The sequence below is a fragment of the Salvelinus namaycush genome, chromosome 41 (assembly GCF_016432855.1).
Source record: "Salvelinus namaycush isolate Seneca chromosome 41, SaNama_1.0, whole genome shotgun sequence".
NCBI lineage: Eukaryota > Metazoa > Chordata > Actinopteri > Salmoniformes > Salmonidae > Salvelinus > Salvelinus namaycush.
In genome coordinates this window covers 1300091-1326267 of record NC_052347.1, presented here as the reverse complement: position 1 = coordinate 1326267, position 26177 = coordinate 1300091, and the positions used below count along the sequence as shown (strand labels likewise).

General features: G+C 43.4%; 1 protein-coding gene across 1 annotated transcript in view; it reads left to right on the top strand.

The window, feature by feature from the left end:
• LOC120034538 (protein FAM171A2-like) overlaps window positions 1-26177 on the top strand; it is a 70080-nt gene that overhangs the window by 18221 nt on the left and 25682 nt on the right. The window contains exon 3 of the mRNA XM_038981134.1: window positions 9727-9819. Within this exon, the coding sequence (XP_038837062.1) occupies window positions 9727-9819 (93 nt within the window). The remainder of the gene's footprint in view (window positions 1-9726; window positions 9820-26177) is intronic.

Sequence of the window (26177 nt, the reverse complement as noted above, 5' to 3'; positions counted from 1 at the left end):
TTTGTTCCGGCACCTGTTTGCCAGGATCCGGTACCTCTCACGGCATGATTTATAACTTTTTCCACAGTTCGCACTATAAACATTCTAATAAAAGTGATCAGAGTTTAGTCAAGTTGCCTCCTCGTTATTTCTTCCCCCAGAAAAACCATCATGTCAAAGCGCAGGGATCCTTCTGTGTAATCACCCTATCCTGCCACACTGATTACAGACCTGCGCTCATATTTTCACATGGAGGTTATGGGGAGGGCCGGTGAGGTAAGAAACTGATCTTGACACAGGTCTTGGTAGTGGTGATGAGCTAGTGAAGAGGTCCCTATGTAATCTCGTCACTTAGCCTAGGCTAGTCATCTTCCTACTCAATATGAAACAAAAAAAATGGATTAAAAAAGACAAATCAAGTTTGATGAAATTTTGAAGTAAAAAAAATCAAGAGAAAGATGGTGAATCGAACCCGAAACAAGCCGGGGAACTGTCAGTGCCAGAGGAGAGGAGTGAGGGGCAAACTGCTCCTGATTGCGATGCCTTAGCTAGCAGCGCCGCTAATCCCACCTGTTCAGCACCACCACTGGCACCTCCACTAGCTAGTAGGCCTACTAGCGAGTCAGACTCGGTGGGAGAGGGGGACGGGGAGCTGGACAGTGAATCTACTGATGAAGTGCTCAGAGCAGGTGCAGTTTGGACAGAAGCTCAGTTCACGAGCAGGCAAACGTGTAACCCCTGGCTTTTCATGCAAAATGCAAAGCTGGGCTGTACAACATGCAAAAAGGTACAGTAGGGAACTTGGGTCTAGAAAAGACGGGAGGGATTAAATTAGCAAAAGAGTAGGTGGAATGCACAGTAACGTCCTCTGCCGCCGACGTAAAAAAATACAAGTTTTTGAACATACCTGAATCCAAGGTGCATTTGGTGGCAGCAAGCATTGTAGACAAGGCGAAAGAGGGTACCCAGGTTATAGTTAACATTCAAAATAGAAAAATAGACGCAACAGCCAGAATCTTACGAACAGCCTTACAAGGAGTCTAAACGTCATGGCTTTGAGCAAGAAACGGACTGTTAGGAGTTAAATGGACTTGACATGGGTAGAGTCACTGTGGGAGATTTAGAAAACTAAGGTAGGAACACATTTTTCCTTCACAAACTTGTTCTGTACTCTGAATAGGCACTTCATACTTCGTGGTGATTTCATTGAGTCCTCTGTAATCAATGCATGGACGTAACCCTCCATCCTTCTTGGCCACGAAGAAGAAACCAGCCGACGCAGGAGAAGTGGATGTGCGGATGAAACCTTGTTGGAGCGACTCTTGGATGTAATCCTCCATGGCCTGGGCCTCAGCCACCGACAGAGGATAGATGCGTCTGCGCGGAGACGCTGAGCCCGCAAGCAGGTCGATGGCACAGTCCCAGGGGCGATGAGGAGGAAGATAGGTGGCGCGGGTCTTGAAGAATACCTCGCGCAGGTCCTGGTATACCTCCGGGATGTTGGGCTGAAGTGCAACCGCAGGACTCTCAACTGACATGGAACCACAGGGAATGGGATTCGGGTGACCAGTCTGATTCTCATCCTCGACCATGAGATTTTGGGGTAATGGTGTTGAAGCCAAGGGAGGCCGAGGATGATCTGGTGCAGTAGTAATGAAGAAGGGGATATTCTCCTGATGAATGCTGGAGGGGAAGAGCGGGAGTAGACGTGACACCGGTACCTCAGAGCCCCCCGGATAACGCCCTCTCTCGCACTCACTATGTGTTCCGGGACCGCCCAATTTACAAATTAAGCAGTGTACCCCAACCTCTGATCCCAGGGTTGGATTCAATTACACTATAAATTCAGTTAATTCAGGAAGTAAAGTTTAAGTTAGTATCGGAATATAAAGTTGGCGTTGGAATATAAGTTTCCTTCCTGAATTGACTGACTTGAAAAAGAATACTTCCAAACCCTGTTGGATCCCTTCACTGATCTGGCTCCTTACCTTAGACGGTGGTGGGAATATTTCCTCTTGTTTCGTCGTAATTCATACCTCATGCCATTTGAGTTGATCATGTTTCCGAAAGCATCTGTTGTCACTCGAACAGCCGGGCGGATTGATCCAGCACACATTTCTTGTTGATAGTCTCTCTTGAGACCTCCAAGCTTTTAAAAGGCCAATAAGCTTTTAACTGCCATTCATTTGCGGGCGGAGAGCTGCCTCAGAAGGGATGGAGCGTTACTGTAGCTCTTGCCTCTGTTACACCAACAGCACCTTTTTGTTCCAACGCTTTTTTTTAACCTGCTCTCTCTGATCCTGTAGCCTACATTCAATAACATATGGTCAAAATGATTGAATGAGAAACAATGTTCATCCAAGTGGTAAACCTCTTTCTTGGATTTTTGGTTTTATTTTTGTTTTGTGTTTTTGTGTTTCTTTTTGTGTTTCTCCTTTTCACAAACCTTTTTAACTGCTCTTCCATTTCACGCCTGCGTTTGTCCCCCGCCGTTGTTGTCTCTGTCAACAAGTTCTCTGCACAGAGCACACACACTGTCAGCAGACTTAACTTGGTAATTATGGGTATACAGAAATAGACAAACTTCAATGTTCCCAAGTTATCCCCCTGGGCCCTGCCTATTACCCCAATGAAGTTTCCACGGATTCTGGAATCATTCTGAAGTGAACTGGATTGATTAAGCTTTCTTAATTTGGAATATATTTCATCATCTATTTATTCTCTATAGGTCAATACTATAATCCTATTCTATTTAATTGCAGTATATCCATTTAAATTCCTGAGCCGTTTTAATAAGGCACTGTATGGGAAATTGGAGAAGGCTGCAGAGTGCTGACAACAGAACAGAATCATGTCTTTGATGATTGTGATAATGAGAATCCACTCGGTCTGTTTGCATTTCACAAACTTTATAGACACTTTTTAAGCCATTATGACATTGCAGAAATCTGAAGAGGGATGCTAGCCTGGTCCCAGATCTGTTTATATAGTCAACTCATATGATCGTTATCACAGGGTAGGATTTGGCAAGACAGCACAAACGTATCTGGGACCAAGCTGGAGATATACCGCCGTATAGTCCCTATCACAATAACTACCATATGTGTGTAAACACAAATTAAACAATAACTGTTAATGTACTATAACCATGACTCAACAATCTGAGAGAGGATGTGGGTCGGCCCTGCATCCTTTGTCCCTTATGCTTTCAAACCCAAAACGCTTTCCCCCTTTGAGAGATGTCTCTTCAACAGTCTCCGTCTGGAGTGTTCTGTTCATCACTGACTATGTTTGACCCTCTATTCTCCTTGCATATTTTATTATCGTCGGTCTAAGAGAAACAGCCCGGCTAGGCCATCCCCTCCAGCCCTTCCATAATCTGTGGTTGTCATGCAAGTCCCAGGGATGGATGACTCACTGCAATCACTGATACAGTGCCTTGCAAAAGTATTCACCTCCTTTGCGTTTTTCCTATTTTGTTGCTTTACAACCTGTAATTTAAATATATTTTTATTTGGTTTTCATGTAGTGGACATACACAAAATAGTCCAAATTGGTGAAGTGAAATGAAAAAAATTACTTATTTTGGAAGAAAAAAAAACGGAAAAGTGGTGCGGGCATATGTGACCACCCCCTTTGCTAAGAAGCCCCTAAATAAGATCTGGTGCAACCAGTTACATTCAGAAGTCACATAATTAATTTAATAAAGTCCACCTGTGTGCAATCTAAGTGTCACATGATCTGACACGTGATCTCAGTATATATACACCTGTTCTGAAAGGCCCCAGAGTCTGCAACACCACTAAGCAAGGGGCACCACCAAGCAAGCGGCACCATGAAGACCAAGGAGCTCTCCAAACAGGTCATGGACAAAGTTGTGGAGACGTACAGATCAGGGTTGGGTTATAGAAAAATATCATAAACTTTGATCATCCCACGGAGCATTATTAAAATCCATTTTTTTTTTAAATGGAATGAATATGGCACCACAATAAACCTGCCAAGAGAGGGCCGCCCACTAAAAATCACGGACCGGGCAAGGAGGGCATTAATCAGAGAGGCAATAAAGAGCTGCAAAGCTCCACAGCGGAGATTGGAGTATCTGTCCATAGGACCACTTTAAGCCGTACACTCCACAAAGCTGGGCTTTACGGAAGAGTGGCCAGAAAAAAGCCATTGCTTAAAGAAAAAAATAAGCAAACACGTTTGGTGTTCGCCAAAAGGCATGTGGGAGACTCCCCAAACATATGGAAGAAGGTACTCTGACTAAAATTGAGCTTTTTTGGTCATCAAGGAAAACGCTAAGTCTGGCACAAACCCAACACCTCTCATCACCCTGAGAACACCATCCCCACAGTGAAGCATGGTGATGGCAGCATCATGCTGTGGGGATGTTTTTCATCGGTAGGGACTGGGAAACTTTATTCAATTAAATTCTTTAAGAATTTAAGGAATGATGGATGACACTAAATACAGAGAAATGCTTGAGGGAAACCTGTTTCAGTCTTCCAGAGATTTGAGACTGGGACAGAGGTTCACCTTCCAGCAGGACAATGGCCCTAAGCATACTGCTAAAGCAACACTCGAGTGGTTTAAGGGGAAACATTTAAATGTCTTGGAATGGCCTAGTCAAAGCCCTCAATCCAATTGAGAATCTGTGGTATGACTTAAAGATTGCTGTACACCAGCAGGAACCCATCCAATTTGAAGGAGCTGGAGCAGTTTTGCCTTGAAGAATGAGCAAATATCCCAGTGGCTAGATGTGCCAAGCTAATAGAGACATATCCCAATAGACTTGCAGCTGTAATTGCTGCAAAAGGTGGCTCTACAAAGTATTGACTTTGGGGGAGGTGAATTAGTTATGCACGCTCAAGTTTTCTGTTCTTTGTCTTATTTCTTGTTTGTTTCACAATAAAAAATATTTTGCATCTTCAAAGTGGTAGGCATGTTGTGTAAATCAAGTGATACAAACCCCCCAAAAATCAATTTTAATTCCAGGTTGTAAGGCAACAAAATAGGAAAAATGCCAAGGGGGGTGAATACTTTCGAAAGGCACTGTATGTTTCATTGTGCAACGAGACGAGGTGCCTCTTGCTCACAGCTCTGATTGACTCAGCTGATGTCAGCGGGCCAAACCTGAACTGGACACATCCTGGAAGGATGGATGATACAACTGATGTCTCGGAGGCATTTTAGCATTGTTTTATTGTAATGTTGACTCTCTGTCCCCTAATGTGGATTCTCGCTCTCTCTCACTTTTCCATCTCCATCTGTCTTTCCTCCCCATCCCCCTTTCCTTCTCCCCTGTGTCAAATGCACCGCTTTTTTTATCCCTCTGCCACAGTCTTTTCTGGCTCTAGCTCTGGCTCTTGTCTCTCCCCACATCTGTTCCCCAGGCCCAATGCTGTATATGCTCTGCTCTGACAAGCAGTCACCTTTCCTTCTTTCTGCTTCCCATGGTGGAGAATATTAAGCACTTTGGGATCTGTGTGTGTATGCGTGTGGGATCTCTGAGTGTGTGTGTGGTGTGCATGTGTCCCTTTGCAATCTGTGTGCGTGTGTGCGTGCGTGTCTGTGTGTGCGTGCGTGAGAGAAAGGGGTGAATGTCCCAGTTATCTCAGTTAAAGCAGTGTCTATGAACCTGAGGTGGTGTAACCTGCCAGGCTCACTCTAACAGTAGCTCTTAGCTCTTGGAAAGCATCCACCCACTCGAAGGGCATACTCATACAGCCTAATAATTCAAGCTGCAGGGAACGGTGTAAACAATGCATGCTGCATCGACTTTCTTTCTAAACCACAGTGACTTCAATATAGACATCTGCACACAAAGCTTTCCCTTTATGGAATGATCAGCATTTAACGTACAGTACACAGTCTATATCTTACCAAGCTGTAGACATACGTATTGTGCATCCAATAACATAAAATAAATAATGATAATTTGAATTATTGTATTTTTAGCTCTTGCAGAATGCATCAAGCAAATGACAACTGTATACCAATTGATTGATGCAGATGAGTGTGCACCTGGTTTTACTGTGAGGATCTGTGCAACAACAAAATTCACAAAAAGCGTGAAAAATGTTTTGAGTCCTTGAGTACATGATGTCTCCGCTGCTGCCTTATGCACACAGACTTATAGCTCAGGGGGGGTACATCAGTAGCAGCAACACCCTGCTTCTTCTCAATAACAGATGGGCATTAGCCTGGATTAACCCAGACTGAACACTGTTCTCAATGGTGCATTCAGGGTTCAGTCTGGTTAAACCAGGCTAGATAGGCACTGGGCACTGCAGCTTACTCCAGCCAACATGATAATGTGTCCTGGAGAGTAGCCATCACTTGCTACAGCTTCAGAGGGTCCAGACAGCCCAAGGCTATACTGGTCAGTGGGTATAGTCAGATCCCACATTCTGGAGAAAACAATGTCCAAATGCCAAACAGTTGAGTTGTCATTCCTGCTGATGCTGAGCCAAGTAATGAATGCCATTCAATAACCTTACTCTACTTCCGTGGTTCCCACACTATGGGGCTCGAGGGGCACCCCAAAACTCAGTCCTGCTTTCAACTTACTATCTATCACAAGTTGTCCGTATGTAGCCAAACGTAGCTGCTGCTCATTCCGTTTGCTCGAAAATTGATAAATGGTTAAAGGAAGTAAGGCCCGCATCCATAGAGACACATGCCAGCTCTACTGGTAGTACTGCTACTACCAGCAGCAGTTGTTCTGCTTCCACAAGCACATCCAATGCTATCATCAGTAATTCTACTTTTGTTGCTAGCCCAGCTAGCATGGACACTGACAGTTGTGAATCTGATGCAGCCGAAGAGCTGCTGCCCCTTTACCCAGGAAAGAATCAAACAACAGACAGGGATGTTGAACCATCGAAGTGGCGCAAATATGATGAGAACTAGATTGATTTGGGGTTCACTTATATTGGGAGTAGTGCCTTTCCTCGGGCCACAGTGTGTTATATGTGCAAAAGTACTATCTCACAACTCGATGAAACCTTCACTCTTGGGCAGACATTTAGAAACGAAACATGCCAATTTCAAAAATAAGCCATGGATGTTTTTTGAGCGAGAATTAAGACGACTTTCGAGTAGTAAGTCATGTATAAAAGCAGCAGATACCATTCATAAGAAGGGCTAGAAGCGTCTTATATGGTGAGCTACTGAGTGGCTAAGACAGGCAAGCCCCATACTATTGTGGAGGACTTAATTATTCCTGCTGCCGCGGATATGGCTGGGACAATGCTGGGAGAAAAGGCCTAAAAAACTATACAGACAATTTCTTCATCAAACAACACTGTTTCACGATGTATCAGTGACATGGCAGGAGATGTTTTGAAACAATTACTGCTTCGCATACATGCCAGTGAATTCTATGCGTTACAGCTGGATGAGTCAACAGATGTGGCGGGCCTGGCACAGCTCCTGGTATATATCCGTTACGTTTATGGGGGGTCAATTAAGGAAGACATCCTCTTCTGCAAACCACTGGAAACCAGGACTACAGGAGAGGATATTTTTAAAGTACTGGACAGATTTGTGACATCAAATGTCATGACAGCCATGACAGGGAGACATAGTGGAGTGGTAACGCGCGTTCAAGCAGTTGCTCCCGACGGCAGTTGGGTACACTGAAGCATCCACCGAGAGGCTGTTGCTGCCAAGGGAATGCCTGACAGCTTGAAAGAAGTTTTGGATACTACAGTGAAAATGGTTAACTTTGTTAAAGCAAGGCCCCTGAACTCTAGTGTATTTTCTGCATTATGCAATGATATATTATATGATATGGGCAGCGACCTTGTAATGCTTTTACCACATACAGAAGTGTGCTGGTTATCAAGGGGCAAAGTATTGACATGTTTTTTTGAATTGAGAGAAGAGCTTAAAGTGTTCTTTACTGACCATCATTTTCACTTGTCTGACCGCTTGCATGATGACGAGTTTCTCACACGACTGGCCTATCTGGGGGATGTTTTTTCTCTGCTGAATGATCTGAATCTAGGATTACAGGGACTCTCTGCAACTACATTCAATGTGCGGGACAAAATTGAGGCTATGATTAAGAAGTTGGAGCTCTTTTCTGTCTGCATTAACAAGGACAACACACAGGTCTTTCCATCATTGAATGATTTTTCTGTGTGCAAATGAACTCAAGCTTATGGACAATGTCAAATGTGATATAGCGAAGCACCTGAGTGAGCTGGGTGCGCAATTGCACATGTACTTTCCCGAAACGGACGACAGAAACAACGGGATTCGTTAATCCTTTCATGGCCTGCCTCCAGTTCACTTACCGATATCTGAACAAGAGATCCTCCACAAAATTGCAACAAGCGGTTCTGTGAAAATGTAATTTAATCAGAAGCCACTGTCATATTTCTGGACAGGGTTGCGCTCTGTGAGAGTTTCTTGCCTTGGCAAATCTCGCTGTTAAGACACTGATGCCCTTTGCAACCACGTACCTACTGTATGTGAGAGTGGATTCTCGGCCTTCACAAGCATGGAAACTAAATACAGGCACAGACTGTGTGTGGAAACTGATTTAAGACTGAGACTCTCTCCAATACAACCCAACATTGCAGAGTTGTGTGCATCCTTTCAAGCACACCCTTCTTATTAACCAATGGTGAGTTATTCACCATTTTTGATGAACAAATAAGGTTTTATATGTAAGATGGCTAAATAAAGAGCAAAATTATTGATTATTATTATATTATTATTTGTGCCCTGGTCCTATAAGAGCTCTTTGTCACTTCCCATAAGCCGGGTTGTGACAAAAACTCACACTCATTCTTATGTTTAATAAATGTATTGTATAGTGTGTGTGTGGCAGGCTTGCAATGATGGCAAAAAAACAACATTTGAGGGTGCGCTGACCCTGGTGCTAGAGGGGGTACGCAGCTGGAGGTTGAATGTTTGAAGGGGTACAGGACTATAAAAAGTTCGGGAACCACTGGTCTACACCCTTTCGAGATATAATCCAATAGATATACCTCTCTTGACCAGCAAAGCATACACATGTCAGGAGTGTCAAGACAGCACACATCCTTCCACACCCCCCTGAACACAGACGAAAGAATAGAGAGGCTTGTCAATGTCAAGAGTGTTTTGAATCTATCCTGAGCGCTTTCCCTCTGGGTGGATTTCAATGCCTCGTCACAATCGCCCTTTCAAAAAGAAGCTCAGATGTTAACGAACGGAGACTGTTGTTGCTCATTACCTGTCTCTCCTCTGGTGGACTCGGGTTGCAGACACACACACACACACGAGCACACACTCCTTACAGTCTGACTGACAGGGAGGGAACTCTCAGGTGGGATGCGCCAGGATTTCCTCACCTCGCTATACGTATATAGTACACTCTGTGGACCGCTGAGGAAGGAGGCGGGCTGGTTTCGTTATATAACCCCACGCCAGGTGCATTGTTGTCTTGCTGCATAGCTGGAAACACTTTGCGAAGGGAGAACTGTAGGTCATGACTGTCTCTCTGTGTTTGATAAACATTGTTTTGTTATGACTGGGGGGGTGGGGGGGGGGGGGGGGGTGAGGACAATACCACAGCAGTCAACAGAGACAGGTGTGTCTGATTGATGACTGATCTGTCATAACTAACTCATGTTTGTCTTGTTTCTCTCTTCCTCTCTCTCCTCTCTCTTTCCCTTTTCCTCCTCACTTTTCCTTCCTTCCTCCCTCTCTCTCTCTCTCTCTCTCTCTCTCTCTCTCTCTCTCCCTCAGTGTATGCTTCAGTCAGCCTCTACTTGCTCCCCCAGCGGCCTGCGACCCTGATCCTGTATGATGACATAGTCCAGGTGCTGCTGGGATCCCCAGGTGAGTCTCTACATACTATACCTGGTCTGCCTGGTCCTGTATGTGGTTCTGTCTGGCTCAGTTGGTAGAGCATGGCACCTGCAGCACTGGGATTGTGGGTTTGTTTCACGGGCCCACCCATTTGTGAAATGTATGCATGCGTGACTGTAAGTCACTTTGAATAAAAGCGTCTTCTAAATGGCGTATACAAAAATTTAAAATATATACCTATCTCCACACTATACTTACGGTCTACTTTTACATATCTCTCCTCTTCTCTCCTCTTCTTCCAAAGGAAAATATTCATTACAAAATGTCTGGCTTGTGGCTTTTCAACTCTTCTCAATATGGCCTTAGATCAGTAATCACACATTTTGAGGGCCCAAATATATCTTCACAGTGGACTGTTAGGGTAGTAGCAGTGCTTGATATAACACATAAAGCCTAGCATTGGGTTCAGTGCACCCTAGCACAGACAGAACAGATACTGTATTATGGCCCTACTATAGCCACCGGGCGTACGGCGTTGCCATCAGCCGTCAACCGTTGAGGAAATGCTTCCTTTGAAATCAATGGAAGCTGCTTCACTGCCCGTGTTGCTTTCACCTTGCGTCATGTCCAATGACAGCATCCCAAGTTCAAGATCGGCAAGGTAACATTTTTTATGTCTGGCCTCCCGAGTGGCGCAGTGGTCTAAGGCACTGCATCACAGTGTTGCGGCACTGCTACAGCCTGGGGTAAATGTTTTTCTACAAAATCTTGATGTCTGACGCGGGCGCTCATTTTATCATGTGAATTGAAATAATGATGTCAGAAGAAGCTAGAAGAAGAAGAAGCTTCTACTAGCTAGCTAGCTACATTGACTAGCTAGGTTCACAATGTAAACAAAAGCAACTTGTGAAATTAGAGGATATTTTAGGACAACCACTAGCAACAATTTAAAAGTGCATTATGCAGAAATCACTCCGCCATTTCCTAGTTGCTAAAATTCAGTTTGTGACAAAACAAGCGCGGGGAATCATTGTACCATCTAAACTGTTGTGAAATATATTTTGAATAACCTAAAATTTTGCATTTTCAGCTTTTTGAAGGTGGCGTACATAACCAAAAGTAAAAGAACGCAAAAACAAAACTAAAGAATGGGAAGCACAGAAATAGCGCACATACTGTAGAGCAGATCTACCACTTTCAATGAGAATGACAGATCTATAACTCTAGAATTTGGTCAGGTCGCCCAAAAAGTTACATATTGTAGATTTAATGAGTACCTGTGAAAAACTGGACCAATGCTATAGTACTTACGCACAATCAATGAATATAGTACATTAGGCAAAATAGAATCAAGATGCTCTCCCCCTCTGCTCCTCTCCACTCTCAAAACAAAGCTCTGTGTAGCAGGTAAAATGCAACAGCGACACGCGTATAGTGGAGCTGAAGAGTAAGTGGCAGAACAAATGGAGCTAACAAGCCTCTCTGTATTCAAAGCCAGTTACATCACTAGTACATCACCCGGCCGCTAAACTACAGCAAAAGAGAAACAGGCTCTTATTGCCAAATCAGCTAATCGCAGTTCTTAGTTTTGTGTGTGTGTGTGTGTGTGTGTGTGTGTGTGTGTGTGTGTGTGTGTGTGTGTGTGTGTGTGTGTGTGTGTGTGTGTGTGTGTGTGTGTGTGCGCGCGGGCATCCGTGCGTGTGTGTGTGGATGGTGTGTGTGTGCACGTGTGTGTACATACGTTCACGGTTTTGTGTGTGTGTGTGTTTATTACTCAGATCCGTTAAAATACACTCGTAACTTTCCACATTATTGACAGTGCCAATAAACCAGCAATACAGAAGATGAAGCATGCAAATTAAATCGACCTAGATGCAACACTCTATCTGCCTCGAGGCATTTGTAGGCAAACCAAACAGGCTATAAATGTCTTCCAGAATTTACACCTGTCTAGGAATGGGCTGGGTGTAAAGTGCATGCTTTGTTCATCTCTATGAAATAAATTCAAGAAAGACCTATGGATTCACCAGTCATATTTCCGTATGATTTTAATAATTGCTTTCACAGTGGCAGCAGTGCGTACTATTGTTGTGTTGTTATAGCCCACATTATGGGATGTGATCGATAAGTCTCTGTTTAATGCTAGCCTCTGGGTGTGAAAATCGAATTCAATCATATGTATTTTCAACCCCCTTTTTACATCAGCAGTTGTCGCCTAGTGCTTTACAGATACCCAGCCTCAAGCCAAAAAGAGCAAGCAATGCAGAGGCAGACGCACAGTGGCTAGGAAAACAATCATGACCTGCAGTTGGGGATGTGGGGTATGTGTTTCGGGTAATGCTGGGTAGGAACAGTACCCGCTAATTTAAGAAAATAATGTTCTATCTTTACGTCTATATTCCTCTTAGATATACAGTATGAGGTGTTAGTAATAATCACAGTGTACACCTCCCTGTCTTCTCGCCCTCCTTCTTCCTCATTCTCTTCATCTCTGTCAGTTTCTCTGCTTACGCAGACAGTACAGTGCTGTACGTGGTGCCACAGCCAAGTGAATTAAATATATAACCATGGCGTCATCCCTCAACGTCCTGTCACCTGTCCAGTCCAATGAGTGAGCCAGAATGATGTAATCCGCTCCAAACAAGGCCCCTTAGGAAAGCTGTACACGTGACATGCTCACACTTTCTCTGTAGTTCATGCTCTCTCTCTCTCTATTTCTCTCTCTCTTCCTTTCTCTCAGACCCACACAACACACATTCTCTCTACTGTCTATCAACTGAATCTCCATACCTCCCCAACCTCCTATATATCTCTCTCTCTCTCTCCCTCTCTCTCTCTCTCTTCCCCCTCCTCTCTGAACTGTCATGCCCAGGGCCCCTGACCCAGCAGTTTTCCCTTATCTCCTTAACGATCCCAGAATCTGGGACCGACTTGACTGTATGTGTGCGTGACAGGATGAGAGGCATTTATTGTGACTGCAGCACATTGATTTCTGTACCAACAGCCTCAATGAGAGCCCTGTCTGTCCCCTTTAATTATGCCCCGGACAGCTGTCTCTCCTCCTCTGCTCGTCCCTCTGTCAAGAGGGTCTTTCATGACATAATTGACTACATATTACTCCACCCCCCTGTGGGGTTTTAGTAGTGTGTTGACGATCTGTGGCAAGGAGAGGCATCCTTTACTTGTTCAATTGATTTGGGTCTACCTGACGTAGTTGTATGGACAACTGTTGTACAAACTTACCCCACCAGACATGCCACCAGGGGTCTTTTCACTGTCCCCAAATCCAGATAAAACTCCCTTCCATCTCAACCTGGTTTCAAAAAACAGATAAAGCAACACCTCACGGCACAACGCCTCTCCCCCATTTGACCTGGATATTTTGTGTGTATTGAATGTATTGATATGTAGGCTATGTGTGCCATTTTTTTATTTATGTAGTTCTGTCCTTGAGCTGTTCTTTTCTATTAATGTTCTGTATTATGTTTCATGTTTTGTGTGGACCCCAGGAAGAGTAGCTGCTGCTTTCGCAAAAGCTAATGGGGATCCTATTAAAATGCAAAAAATACCAAACCGGCTCCAATGACCAGCTACCCCTGTGTTCTTAGTTAGTTAGTCAGGTTTGAATACTACTTAATTGAATCAGGATGAGATACAGTTACACAACTCTCTTGTTAACATGCTGGAGCATCTGGCAACTTTTATAGAGGGACATGAATGGAGGATGTGGTCGTTTTGCTGACACACTTACACGTACACACACACACTCACACAGGCTCTCCCACTCTCTCCCGCTCTCTCCCAATGCCTCCAGAGTATTCTTGCTCAGTCAGTTAAGCGAGGAGCAGTTTAGCACGTTTTCTCTGCTGTCTCTTTAAGCGGTAGAGCCGAGTCTCTCAGAAGGACTAAGCACGGCAGTGTATCACGACGAGGGCCCTAGTAACAGGGAGAAGAAAGACAGTAGATCCCTGTGCTGATGGATTGGAACTGATGAGAGGCCATCTGAAAGTGCAGCTCTCAGTGCTAAGACTGGTCACCATGGAGACAACCGGTGGCAGGAAACGAAAGAGTTTTGAAGAGGTGGAGGAGTGCCAATGAGGGGGGAGAGGAGAGGGAGGTGCTTTTCAAGCTGTGTTTGACAAAACCCAAAATGCTGTGTTTGGTAGAATGGGATTGTTAGTGTGGCTGTGTACTTGAAAGCATGCAGCACGTGATTGGTGTAATTAAGCTGTGTAATCACAAGGTATGTTTAGTATTTGGTCAACATTGTAACCTTGTTTAATTGTTGTTCCACTCAGTGTTATTGACATTATGGTTGAAACATCATTGCACAAGTACTAGCAGCTACTGTATATCATTCAAAGACAGCCTGCAATAAAGGCATCATTGTACAACCTTGATATGTTTTCCTCTTTTGTTACATTGTTTTAAAGATGATTCAATATACGTTAACCACATAACACATCCACCTCTACGCAGACGACACCATTCTGTATACATCTGGCCCTTCTTTGGACACTGTTAACACACCTCCGAACGAGCTTCAATGCCATACAACACTCCTTCCGTGGCCTCCAACTGCTCTTAAACGCTAGTAAAACTAAATGCATGCTCTTCAACCGATCGCTGCCCGCACCCGCCCGCCCGACTAGCATCACTACTCTGGACGGTTCTGACTTAGAATATGTGGACAACTACAAATACCTAGGTGTCTAGATAGACTGTAAACTCTCCTTCGAGACTCATATTAAGCATCTCCAATCCAAAATTAAATCTAGAATGGGCTTCCTATTTCGCAACAAAGCCTCCTTCACTCACGCTGCCAAACATAACCTCTTAAAACTGACTATCCTACCGATCCTCGACTTCGGCAATGTCATTTACAAAATAGCCTCCAAAACTCTACTCAGCAAACTGGATGCAGTCTATCACAGTGCCATCCGTTTTGTTACCAAAGCCCCATATTCTACCACTGCGACCGGTATACTCTCGTCGGCTGGCCCTCACTACATATTCGTCTTCAGACCCACTGGCTCCAGGTCACCTATACGTTTTTGCTAGGTAATGCTCCGCCTTATCTCAGCTCACTGGTCACCATAACAACACCCACCCGTAGCACGCGCTCCAGCAGGTATATCTCACTGGTCATCCCCAAAGCCAACACCTCCTTTGGCCGCCTTTCCTTACAGTTGTCTGCTGCCAATGACTGGAACGAATTGCAAAAATCGCTGAAGTTGGAGACTTATATCTCCCTCACTAACTTTAAGCATCAGCTATCTGAGCAGCTTACCGATCGCTGCAGTTGTACATAGCCCATCTGTAAATAGCCCATCCAACTACCTACCTCATCCCCATATTGTTTTTATTTACTTTACTTTTTTGCTCTTTTGCACACCAGTATCTCTACTTGCACATCATCATCTGTACATCTATCACTCCCGTGTTAATTTGCTCAATTGCAATTACTTCACTACTATGGCCTATGTATTGCCTTACCTCCTTACTCCATTTGCACACACTGTGTATAGATTTTTCTATTGTGTTATTGACTGTACTTTTGTTTATCCCATGTGTAACTCTGTGTTGTTGTTTTTTGTTGCACTGCTTTGCTTTATCTTGGCCAGGTTGCAGTTGTAAATGAGAACTTGTTCTCAACTGGCCTACCTGGTTAAATAAAGGTGAAATAAATACAAAATAACACTCACTCTATCTTTGCCCATAAAGCCTACATTTCTCTTTCTCTCAGAATCCCCCCATTGTCATGTGGGTTCAGAACAGAGCTCCGGAAACAGGCCATGGTTGAGTTGACTCTCCTATATGTTGTGTTGCATACCGTGTGTTAAGTCTCTTGGCTCAGACGTTATAATAACGCGTTACTGGGGATGAAGCAGTGTTACACACAATTAATTGGAGCAACACGGGAGGCTTAGTTATCCCCTCGACAGTCCTTTGGCGGAGCCATATTCAGGCTCTGAAGGTACTTTGCTATGAGTGGTTGTTAGCCAGTCATAGGCCCTAGAAGTGTGTCTAAACCTTTACTCATCTAGTTGTGTGTCTCATCTGTGTGCTTCATGATAGAGACCATAGCAGGGTTATCGACAAGGTTATTTCTCAGCTATGGCATTGAGCATGATGTGTCCACATCGACAGAAAAACCTCCAGGGAAAGTCAATTGGTTGCCTCAAAAAATGGGTAAACACATACAGTGTCAGCAGTTAGTGACTGCAACCTAGCTAACATGAATCATGCTGTGATTCAATCACCGCATCCCAGCTGCACTTCTAACTCAAATGTCAAGTTTTTACAACACACACAAGCACACGCACGCGCACACACGCGCACGCACACACACACACACACACACACACACACACACACACACACACACACAACATTATTTACAGCAGCCTCCGCCTCTGGCATATGCTGCTCTTTAGTGGCTACACTCGGTAGTCACGCTCTCCCATCATGCCTCCCTCCATATGCTCTGCCCCCTCCATTGTTTCTGTTGTTGCTCTGTGATGTCGGACGGAACACCTGGGCCTTGTCTGTTGGTATGGAAATGAGGGAACAAAGGGTACAGAGCGTTCACAAAAATCACACTTGTCCTATCTCATTCCGCTGTCTCTAAGCCAAGCCATGTCCCAGCATCAAGCCATTTTCTATGTTGATTAGTGCTGTGGCGTATAGCACAATTATTCAGCAGCACCAATTTAGTACGAAGCCCTGTCTTTGTTTCTGGATGAGGTAGGGGCATGCATTTTTATGCGTATGGAACATTTCTGGGATCTTTTATATCAGCTCATGAAATATGGGACCAACACTTTACATGTGCGTTTATATTTTTATTGAGTATATACAGTCGTGGCCAAAAGTTTTGTTGAATGACACAAATATTAATTTCCACAAAGTTTGCGGCTTCAGTGTCTTTAGATATTTTTGTCAGATGTTACTATGGAATACTGAAGTATAATTACAAGCATTTCATAAGTGTCAAAGGCTTTTATTGACAAGTACATGAAGTTGATGCAAAGAGTCAATGTTTGTAGTGTTGAACCTTCTTTTTCAAGACCTCTACAATCCGCCCTGGCATGCTGTCAATTAACTTCTGGGCCACATCCTGACTGATGGCAGCCCATTGTTGCATAATCAATGCTTGGAGTTTGTCAGAATTTGTGGGGTTTTGTTTTTCCACAAGCCTCTTGATGATTGACCACAAGTTCTCAGTGGGATTAAGGTCTGGGGAGTTTCCTGGCCATGGACCCAAAATATCGATGTTTTGTTCCCCGAGCCACTTAGTTATCACTTTTGCCTTGTGTCAAGGTGCTCCATCATGCTGGAAAAGGCATTGTTTGTCACCAAACTGTTCCTGGATGGTTGGGAGAAGTTGCTCTCGGAGGATGTGTTGGTACCATTCTTTATTCATGGCTGTGTTCTTAGGCAAAATTGTGAGTGAGCCCACTCCCTTGGCTGAGAAGCAACCCCACACATGAATAGTCTCAGGATGCTTTACTGTTGGCATGACTGATGGTAGCGCTCACCTTGTCTTCTTTTTCGGATGCCCCAAACAATCGGAAAGGGGATTCATCAGATAAAATGACTTTACCCCAGTCCTCAGCAGTGCCCCCCAGTGCCTGTAACTTTTGCAGAATATCAGTCTGTCCCTGATGTTTTTCCTGGAGAGAAGTGGCTTCTTTGCTGCCCTTCTTGACACCAGGCCATCCTCCAAAAGTCTTCGCCTCACTGTGCGTGCAGATGCACTCACACCTGCCTGCTGCCATTCCTGAGCAAAATCTGTACTGGTGGTGCCCCGATCCCGCAGCTGAATCAACTTTAGGAGATGGTCCAGGCGCTTGCTGGACTTTCTTGGGTGCCCTGAAGCCTTCTTCACAACAATTGAACCACTCTCCTTGCCTGTGAAGCCCTTTTTGTGCAAAGCAATGATGACGGCACGTGTTTCCTTGCAGGTCACCATGGTTGACAAAGGAAGAACAATGATTCCAAGCCCCACCCTCCTTTTGAAGCTTCCAGTCTGTTATTCGAACTCAATCAGCATGACAGAGTGATCTCCAGCCTTGTCCTCGTCAACACTCACACCTGTGTTAACAAGAGAATCACTGACATGTGGTCAGCTGGTCCTTTTGTGGCAGGGCTGAAATGCAGTGGACATGTTTTTGGGGGATTCAGTTCATTTGCATGGCAAAGAGGGACTTTGCAATTAATTGCAATTCATCTGATCACTCTTCACAATATTCTGGAGTATATGCAAATTGCCATCATATTGCCATCACATCATTTGTGAACATTAATATTTGTGTCATTCTCAAAACTTTTGGCCACGACTGTACATGTCACGTTCCTGACCTTATTTTCCTTTGTTTAACTTTGTTTGGTTGGTCAGGACGTGAACTGGGTGGGTAGTCTATGTTGTGTGTTTCTATGTTGGGTTCAATGTGTTGCCTGATATGGTTCTCAATTAGGAGCAGGTGTTTGACGTTTCCTCTGATTGAGAACCATATTAAGGTAGGCTGTTCACACCGTTTGTAGGTGGGTAATTGTCTATGTGTAGTGTTTAGTGTCAGCACTATTTTGTTTGAATAGCTTCACGGTCGTCTGTTTGTTGTTTTGTTCGTCTTCATAATAAAAGAAGATGTCTTTCAATCACGCTGCGCCTTGGTCCACTCTTCTTCAAAGTTACGACGATCGTGACAGTACATTTGAAGTCGGAAGTCTACATACACTTAGGTTGGAGTCATTAAAACTAGTTTTTCAACCACTCCACACATTTATTGTTAATTAACAAACTATAGTTTTGGCAAGTTGGTTAGGACATCTACTTTGTGCATGACACAAGTAATTTTTCCAACAATTGTTTACAGACAGATTATTTCACTTATAATTCACTGCATCACTTTTCCAGTGTGTCAGAAGTTTACATACACTAAGTTGACTGTGCCTTTAAACAGCTTGGCAAATTCCACAAAATTATGTCATGGCTTTAGAAACTTCTGATAGGCTAATTGACATAATTTGAGTCAATTGGACGTGTACCTGTGGATGTATTTCAAGACCTACCTTCAAACTCAGTGCCTCTTTGCTTGACATCATGGGAAAATCAAAATAAATCAGCCAAGACCTCAGAAAAAATGGTAGACCTCCACAAGTCTGGTTCATCCTTGGGAGCAATTTCCAAACGCCTGAAGGTACCGCGTTCATCTGTGCAAACAATACTACGCAAGTATAAACACCATGGGACCACGCAGCTGTCATAACGCTCAGGAAGGAGACGCGTTCTGTCTCCTAGAGATGAATGTACTTTGGTGCGAAAAGTACAAATCAATCCCAGAACAACAGCAAAGGACTTTGTGAAGATGCTGGAGGAAACAAGTACAAAAGTATCTACATCCACAGTAAAACGATTCCTATATCGACATAACCTGAAATGCCACTCAGCAAGAAAGAAGCAACTGCTCCAAAACCGCCATAAAAAAGCCACACTACGGTTTGCAACTGCACATGGGGACAACGATTGTACTTTTTGGAGAATTGTCCTCTGGTCTGATGAAACAAAAATAGAACTGTTTGGCCATTATGTCCATCGTTATGTTTGCAGGAAAAAGGATGCTGGCAAGATGAAGAACACCATCCCAACCGTGAAGCACGGGGGTGCCAGCATCATGTTGTGGGGTGCTTTGCTGCAGGAGAGACTGGTGCACTTCACAAAATAGATGGCATCATGAGGCAGGAAAATTATGTGGATATATTGATGCAACATCTCAAGACATCAGTCAGGAAATTAAACCTTGGTCGCAAATGGGTCTTCCAAATGGACAATGACCCCAAGCATACTTCCAAAGTTGTGGCAAAATGGCTTAAGGACAACAAAGTCAAGGTATTGGAGTGGCCATCACAAAGCCCTGACCTCAATCCTGTAGAACATTTGTGGGCAGAACTGAAAAAGCGTGTGGGAGCAAGAAGGCCTACAAATCTGATTCAGTTACACCAGCTCTGTCAGGATGAATGGGCCAAAATTCACCCAACTTATTTTGGGAAGCTTGTGGAAGGCTATCTGAAACGGTTGATCCAAGTTAAACAATTTCAAGGCATGCTAAATACTAGTTGAGTGTATGTAAACTTCTGACCCACTGGGAATGTGATGAAAGAAATAATAGCTGAAATAAATCATTCTTTCTACTATTATTTTGACATTTCACATTCTTGAAATAAAGTGGTGATCCTAACCTATAACAGGGCATTTTTGCTAAAATTAAATGTCAGGAATTGTGTAAAACTTAGTTTAAATGTATTTGGTTAAGGTGTATGTAAATTTCCGATTTCATTTGTATATTCACTACCGTTCAAAAGTTAGAAATGATTAAGATGGGCAAAAGAACACAGACACTGGACAGGAATTCTGCCTAGAAGGCCAGCATCCCGGAGTCGCCTCTTCACTGTTGACGTTGAGACTGGTGTTTTGCAGGTACTATTTCATGAAGCTGCCAGTTTAGGACTTGTGAGGTGTCTGTTTCTCAAACTAGACACTCTAATGTACTTGTCCTCTTGCTCAGTTGTGCACCGGGTCCTCCCACTCCTCTTTCTATTCTGGTTATAGCCAGTTTGCGCTGTTCTGTGAAGGGAGTAGTACACAGCTTGTACGAGATCTTCAGTTTCTTGGCAATTTCTCGCATTGAATAGCCTTCATTTCTCAGAACAAGAATAGACTGATGAGTTTCAGAAGAAAGTTCCTTGTTTCTGGCCATTTTGAGCCTGTAATCAAACCCACAAATGCTGATGCTCCAGATACTTAACTAGACTAAAGAAAGCCAGTTTTATTGCTTCTTTAATCAGGAAAACAGTTTTCAGCTGTGCTAACATAATTGCAAAAGGGTTTTCTAATGATCAATTAGCCTTTTGAAATGATAAACTTGGATGAGCTAACACAATGTGCCATTGGAACACAGGAGTGATGTTTGCTGATAATGGGCCTCTGTACGCCTATGTAGATATTCCATAAAAAATCAGCCGTTTACAGGTCAATCGTCATTTACAACATTAACAATGTCTGCACTGTATTTATGATCAAATTGATGTTATTATAATGGACATAAAAAATCTAAGTGTATGTAAACTTCTGACTTCAACTGTATACAGTACCAGTCAAAAGTTTGGACACACCTACTCATTCATTTATTTTGGCTGCAATTTCTGAAGCTCTAACCACCCCTAACTTGTCACAACACAACTGATTGGCTCAAATGCATTCATTCTTGTGTAGTCTTAACATTCTGTATACTCCCCTTGTCCTAAGGGTAAAAAATGACCCACGTTCACTAAACCTCTAAAATAAAGCAGCTTAATTTAATTATAAACCCTAAATATATTTTGCATGAAGAAACAACCTGTCATTCATCACAAACTTTGTGAATATTTGGGTTTTCCCTCTTCACAATGCAGAAAGACTGCATTTAGTCATAATTGTTTTGTTTATTAAAGTAGAGGTTTATTATTATTATTATTATTGCTAAAGGTACTGCATAGGTGTAAACATATATTTTTTAACTAGAGATAGCACTTGTATAGCCTAAGGAAGTAGCAGAAATGTGCAGAAAGTAGTTTTGAATGCATTTTATTGAAGGGAAACAATAAATCTTGAACTGTTTTGCAACATAGTGATATATTCTGATATACTGTACAATGAGGAATTCAACTACAAAATACTAGTCTTCTCCCATTTTTTTATCATTGCCCCCACCCACAAGTATAAACAACAACAATAAATAAGAATAAAATAAGATAATAGATACAAAACAAAAATGTGAAGAACATAAATCAATCAACTCTAATTAGCACATTTATGCAAGTATGTGTGGATGGACTTTTCAGATGTATTTCTCACATGTGCAGCACATTGTATTTGTTTTACAGTCCTTCTTTGGGGGGCAGAAATGGCATATCCTCCTCTTGCCTAACCCAGCTGCAGCCTCAGGTGGATCAGGACAACATTCAGCCCCCTGAACAGCTTTCACAAGCGCTGCAGTGGCAGCTGTGCGGGGGAGGTGCGCCCTTCTTTGAATGTGTGGGGTTACAAGTGCCTTTTCTCTTGTTCCATATCACGAAGACATTGTATGAGGACACATCAATGATGTTATGGAAGATGACCAGGGGCCAGCGGGCGGTCATCCTCCTGCAGCTGTAAGTTCCAATCAACTTGTCCAGGTTGTCCACGCCTGTGGTTGTAGTCCAGGATGATGGCTGGCTTCCTGTCCTCACGATCACTGATCTCAGTCGTTTGTGCAGTGTGCTCAGGAGGACCACATTCTTGTTCCTCTTTGGGAGGTAAGAAACTAGAGTGGTGGTGGGGGTGAAGGCAAACTTTAATGAGAAGGCCTCTCTCCCCCATGTTGCGAGGAGTGCAGGGGGGAGCTCAGGCTTGTTCTTTCTAACTGTGCCAAACCATGGTGATCTTCCTCTTCAGGAGCTGCTGGCTGAGTTCAATCAGTTGCCCACCTAATCTCAATTTATCATTGTGTATGTGTGTGTGTGTGTGTGTGTGTCTTTATGGTTTTTGTGGTGTGTAAATTATTTTATAACTGCCGGGTCAAAAATGACCCTAAGACAATCTTAATACCCAGGTGGTGTACAGCTTTCTTGGAAATATGAACAAAGGCGATGTTTCACTTTTTCTAATGTTGGTGTCACTCAAGGAAAAGTCATCAAATTTCAAGTTGAAAAAATATAATTTAGGGGGTTTTCTCTGCTGTAAAAACATAGTGGCGGGTCATTTTTTACCATTAAGACAACACAAGGGTTAAGAAGGAAATAAATTCCACAAATTAACTTTTAACAAGGCACACCTGTTAATTGAAATGCATTCCAGGTGACTACCTCATGAAGCTGGTTGAGAGAATGCCAAGAGTGTGCAAAGCTGTCGTCAGCTTTGGGTGGCTACTTTGAAGAATCTCAAATATAAAATATATTTTGATTTGTTTAACACTTTTTTGGTTACTAGATGATTCCACATGTGTTATTTTTTAGTTTGGATGTCTTCAATTCTACAATGTGGAAAATAGTAAAAATAAAGAACAACCCTTTAATGAGTAGGTGTGCCCAAACATTTGACTGGTACTTGTATATGTATATATTTATTATTTTTATTGTATTTTTTTATTGGGGAGTAAAAGTCTATGGGCATTACCGTAATAGAAGATGGTCCTTCTGGTATTTGTCAGAATTGCCAGACTGCCAATCGACCCATGCCATGGGAGCTTGGACACGGTGTGTCCAGCATGATAAAATACCTAGAGAGAGTGCCTCCAGACAGACACTGGGAAGCTGCCAAACCATCCCAGATAACAGGCACTTCAGCCAGCCACCGAACTCTAAACTCAATGGGGTTAGCGTTAGCATTGGCTTTACAGTGCAGAACACAAAGAGACACTCCCCAGTCCTCACTCCCATGTGTTTTCCAGCCTAGTTGACAGATGGCACGCTTCGGCTGGACTTTCACCCACAGCCAACAACTGGCTCTGGGCAGCATCAATAAGATGAGATCACACAATGCAGGGCACCGCCATTAATTTGTCACCTCTGATGGCAGTACCCCCTCAAGGTCAAAAGCAATCAGCTGTATGCCTGCGCCTTTAATGCAGTCTTCTATCTTCTTTGCATGGCCTTACTTTTGGTGAATAAATGGCCCAATGAATCTCCAACACGCTTTGTGAAATGGAGTGCAGTACTTTTAGCTGATGAATGGCTGGGTGGAATGAATCAGCGTCCTATTCCCTCTGGGGGTCTCTTCTTAATCTCACTCAACCAGGCTTTCAGCGGGGGGACATTTTGGTGATGGATGACACATGTTCTCTCTTGGGACCCCCACTGCCACTCTCCCCCTTAGGCCCCTGCAACCACCCCACCACTCCCTCCTTGGCCCTTCCCCTTCTCTCAGAGCAGAACCCAAGGAGTGACCCAGTCTGCCTGCCTTTCAGGGCCATTGCATAGTCCTTTGAGGTTTGTTTGTGAGAGTCGTCATACTCCCCTCTCCTCAGTCATCTTCTCTCTCCATCTTTCCTTTATGCCATAGCTTCCTCCTCAGTCTGGCTGGGATCCTGCTCTGCTTAACAGACGGGCACTGTTCAGGGCTCAGAAAGGACCCAGAGAGCAACCCCTGTCCCAACCAATCAGCTCTGTGTTTTCTAGAGCCATGCCCCAGATCACGTCCATGTCCTGGGCTGGCTTCAGTGAAGGAAGGGCAGCATCTTGGCCTCTCAGATGGAGGGGGGCTACGGAAAGGAGGGAGCAGAGAGGCAGGAAAGAAATGGTGGAGAATAACAAGTTAAAGCACAGCTCTGAGGGGACATAGTCTGATAAGGAGTGTTCTGGCCTCTGTGAGGAAGTCCACTAGTCACAGGACCATATAATTATACTGAACAAAAATATAAAGAGGAAGCATGATCATTACACAGGTGCACCTTGTGCTGGGGACAATAAAAGGCCACTCTAAAATGTGCAGTTTTGTCACACAACACAATGCCACAGATGTCTCAAGTTTTGAAGGAGCTTGCAATTGGCATGCTGACAGGAGGAATGTCCACCAGAGCTGTTACCAGAGAATTGAATGTTCATTTCTTTACCGTAAGCGTAAAGAATTGAGTCATTTGGTGTGAATTGGCAGTTCCTGCATTGTCCAGTAATATCGCTGGTTTGTTTGTCTGTTCTTCACTTGATCTGAGCTGAGTGACAGTTTGTTTGGGTGGATAGGGGTATCTATTCAGGTTACTTATGTCATTGGCATTGGCATTGATACTATATAGAGTGAAAATGATTATGCTTGGTTGAACATTTTGAACAGCATATTGCAAACATGATGAGTATTGCTATGCAATGTAAAGAATGGTTGTATAGGGGAAATTAAATACATTATAATTAAACATTAGCCCTTGCGCTTTTGAGGTAGTTTCACATTTGAGCATGGGTTGTATCATGAGTATATTATATATGGGTGAAAACAGTCATACATGCACAACTTAACCTAATTATTATGAAACATGCTGTTTCCAATCAGCTAATGAACTCTCCAGCATGTGACTGTCATCCCACCATGCGGTAATGTGACCCTCTGTCAAAGTTCACAGAAGATGAGCGACATAGAGCAATGCCTAGTGTTGGTGGAGAGGTAAATACAAAATAATGCTACGAGCAGCAACGAACGGGGTTCACAGGATGACAGAAAGGACACAAAAACATGTAGGATAACAAAGCAAGCACTCTATCATGTAGAAACTATCTTCCTGTATGTGCAATCAGTGAAATCAAAATGACGACACAAGTGAAGTTTAGTTTAGTGTTGTAGATCTGAATTCAGAAGATAATCATTCTTAAAGCCATTACTTAATGTATTGTGTTTATATGTGACCTGATCAGGAAACTAGGCATATGTCACAAGTCACAACTTCACAGGAGAGCCATTTTAATGTTTTTTGGGGGGTGGGGCAGAAATGCCTTCTGGAACATGTGAACTTTCATGTGCCTTAACAACAAACTTGTATGCCATCTGTAAATACGAATTCAATTGTTAAATTACAAGCCTTGTTGGTTAAGCCACAGAAAAAGTCAGCAACCTTCCCACTAGCCATGATGGGCTAAGATAATGAGTGGGCTGGACATGCCGAGAGAGGAGTTTGGATTGGTCTGCGATATAGAAGGCTTCTGTCTATTTGAGCTGGTCAGTCTGTGTTGGTAATCTTGACAAACGCGGCTTTTAAAATGTTTTATTGTGTAGTGGAGCTGCATAAGTGTTGCTCTCCACTTTCTGGAGGATCAAGTTTTGAAATCAGTAGAATTAGAGTATGATAGCTAAAGAGATGGAGAAAACACCTGTCTCTGGATTACATCTTCAAATTAAGGGCAACCGTGGCATGGCATCCATGACAGGGAGACGCGTCCATCATGCATGATGATATTGACAGAAAGGGGTTTCATTTCAAGCTAAAGTGTACTGTTAGCTAGCTAGCTAACGTTAGCTGGCTGGCTCCCTAGCCAACGTTAAGTGTATGACGTTAATATTCGTATCCCAGAACCGTTTGCTTTGCTAGTTAGAGCCTAATGTTAGCTAGCTAACATTGAACCTGGTTGGTTAGCTCCCAGGAGATTCATTCTGGGTAGTAGCGACATGATTTGGCACTATGTTCATTGTTGTTTAACTAGATAACATTAGCTGGCTGACTCGTAAGCTAACGTTACGTGACGTGTGTGATCTTACACGTTATTTACCTAGCTAGGTTCATTGCGTACCTAGCTAGCTAGCTACATGTCTTAAGCTAAAGTGTACAACACCCATTGAATATGGCCGGTGTCAGTAAAAGCATAATGAAAGTGTTGCCAGCAGAGCT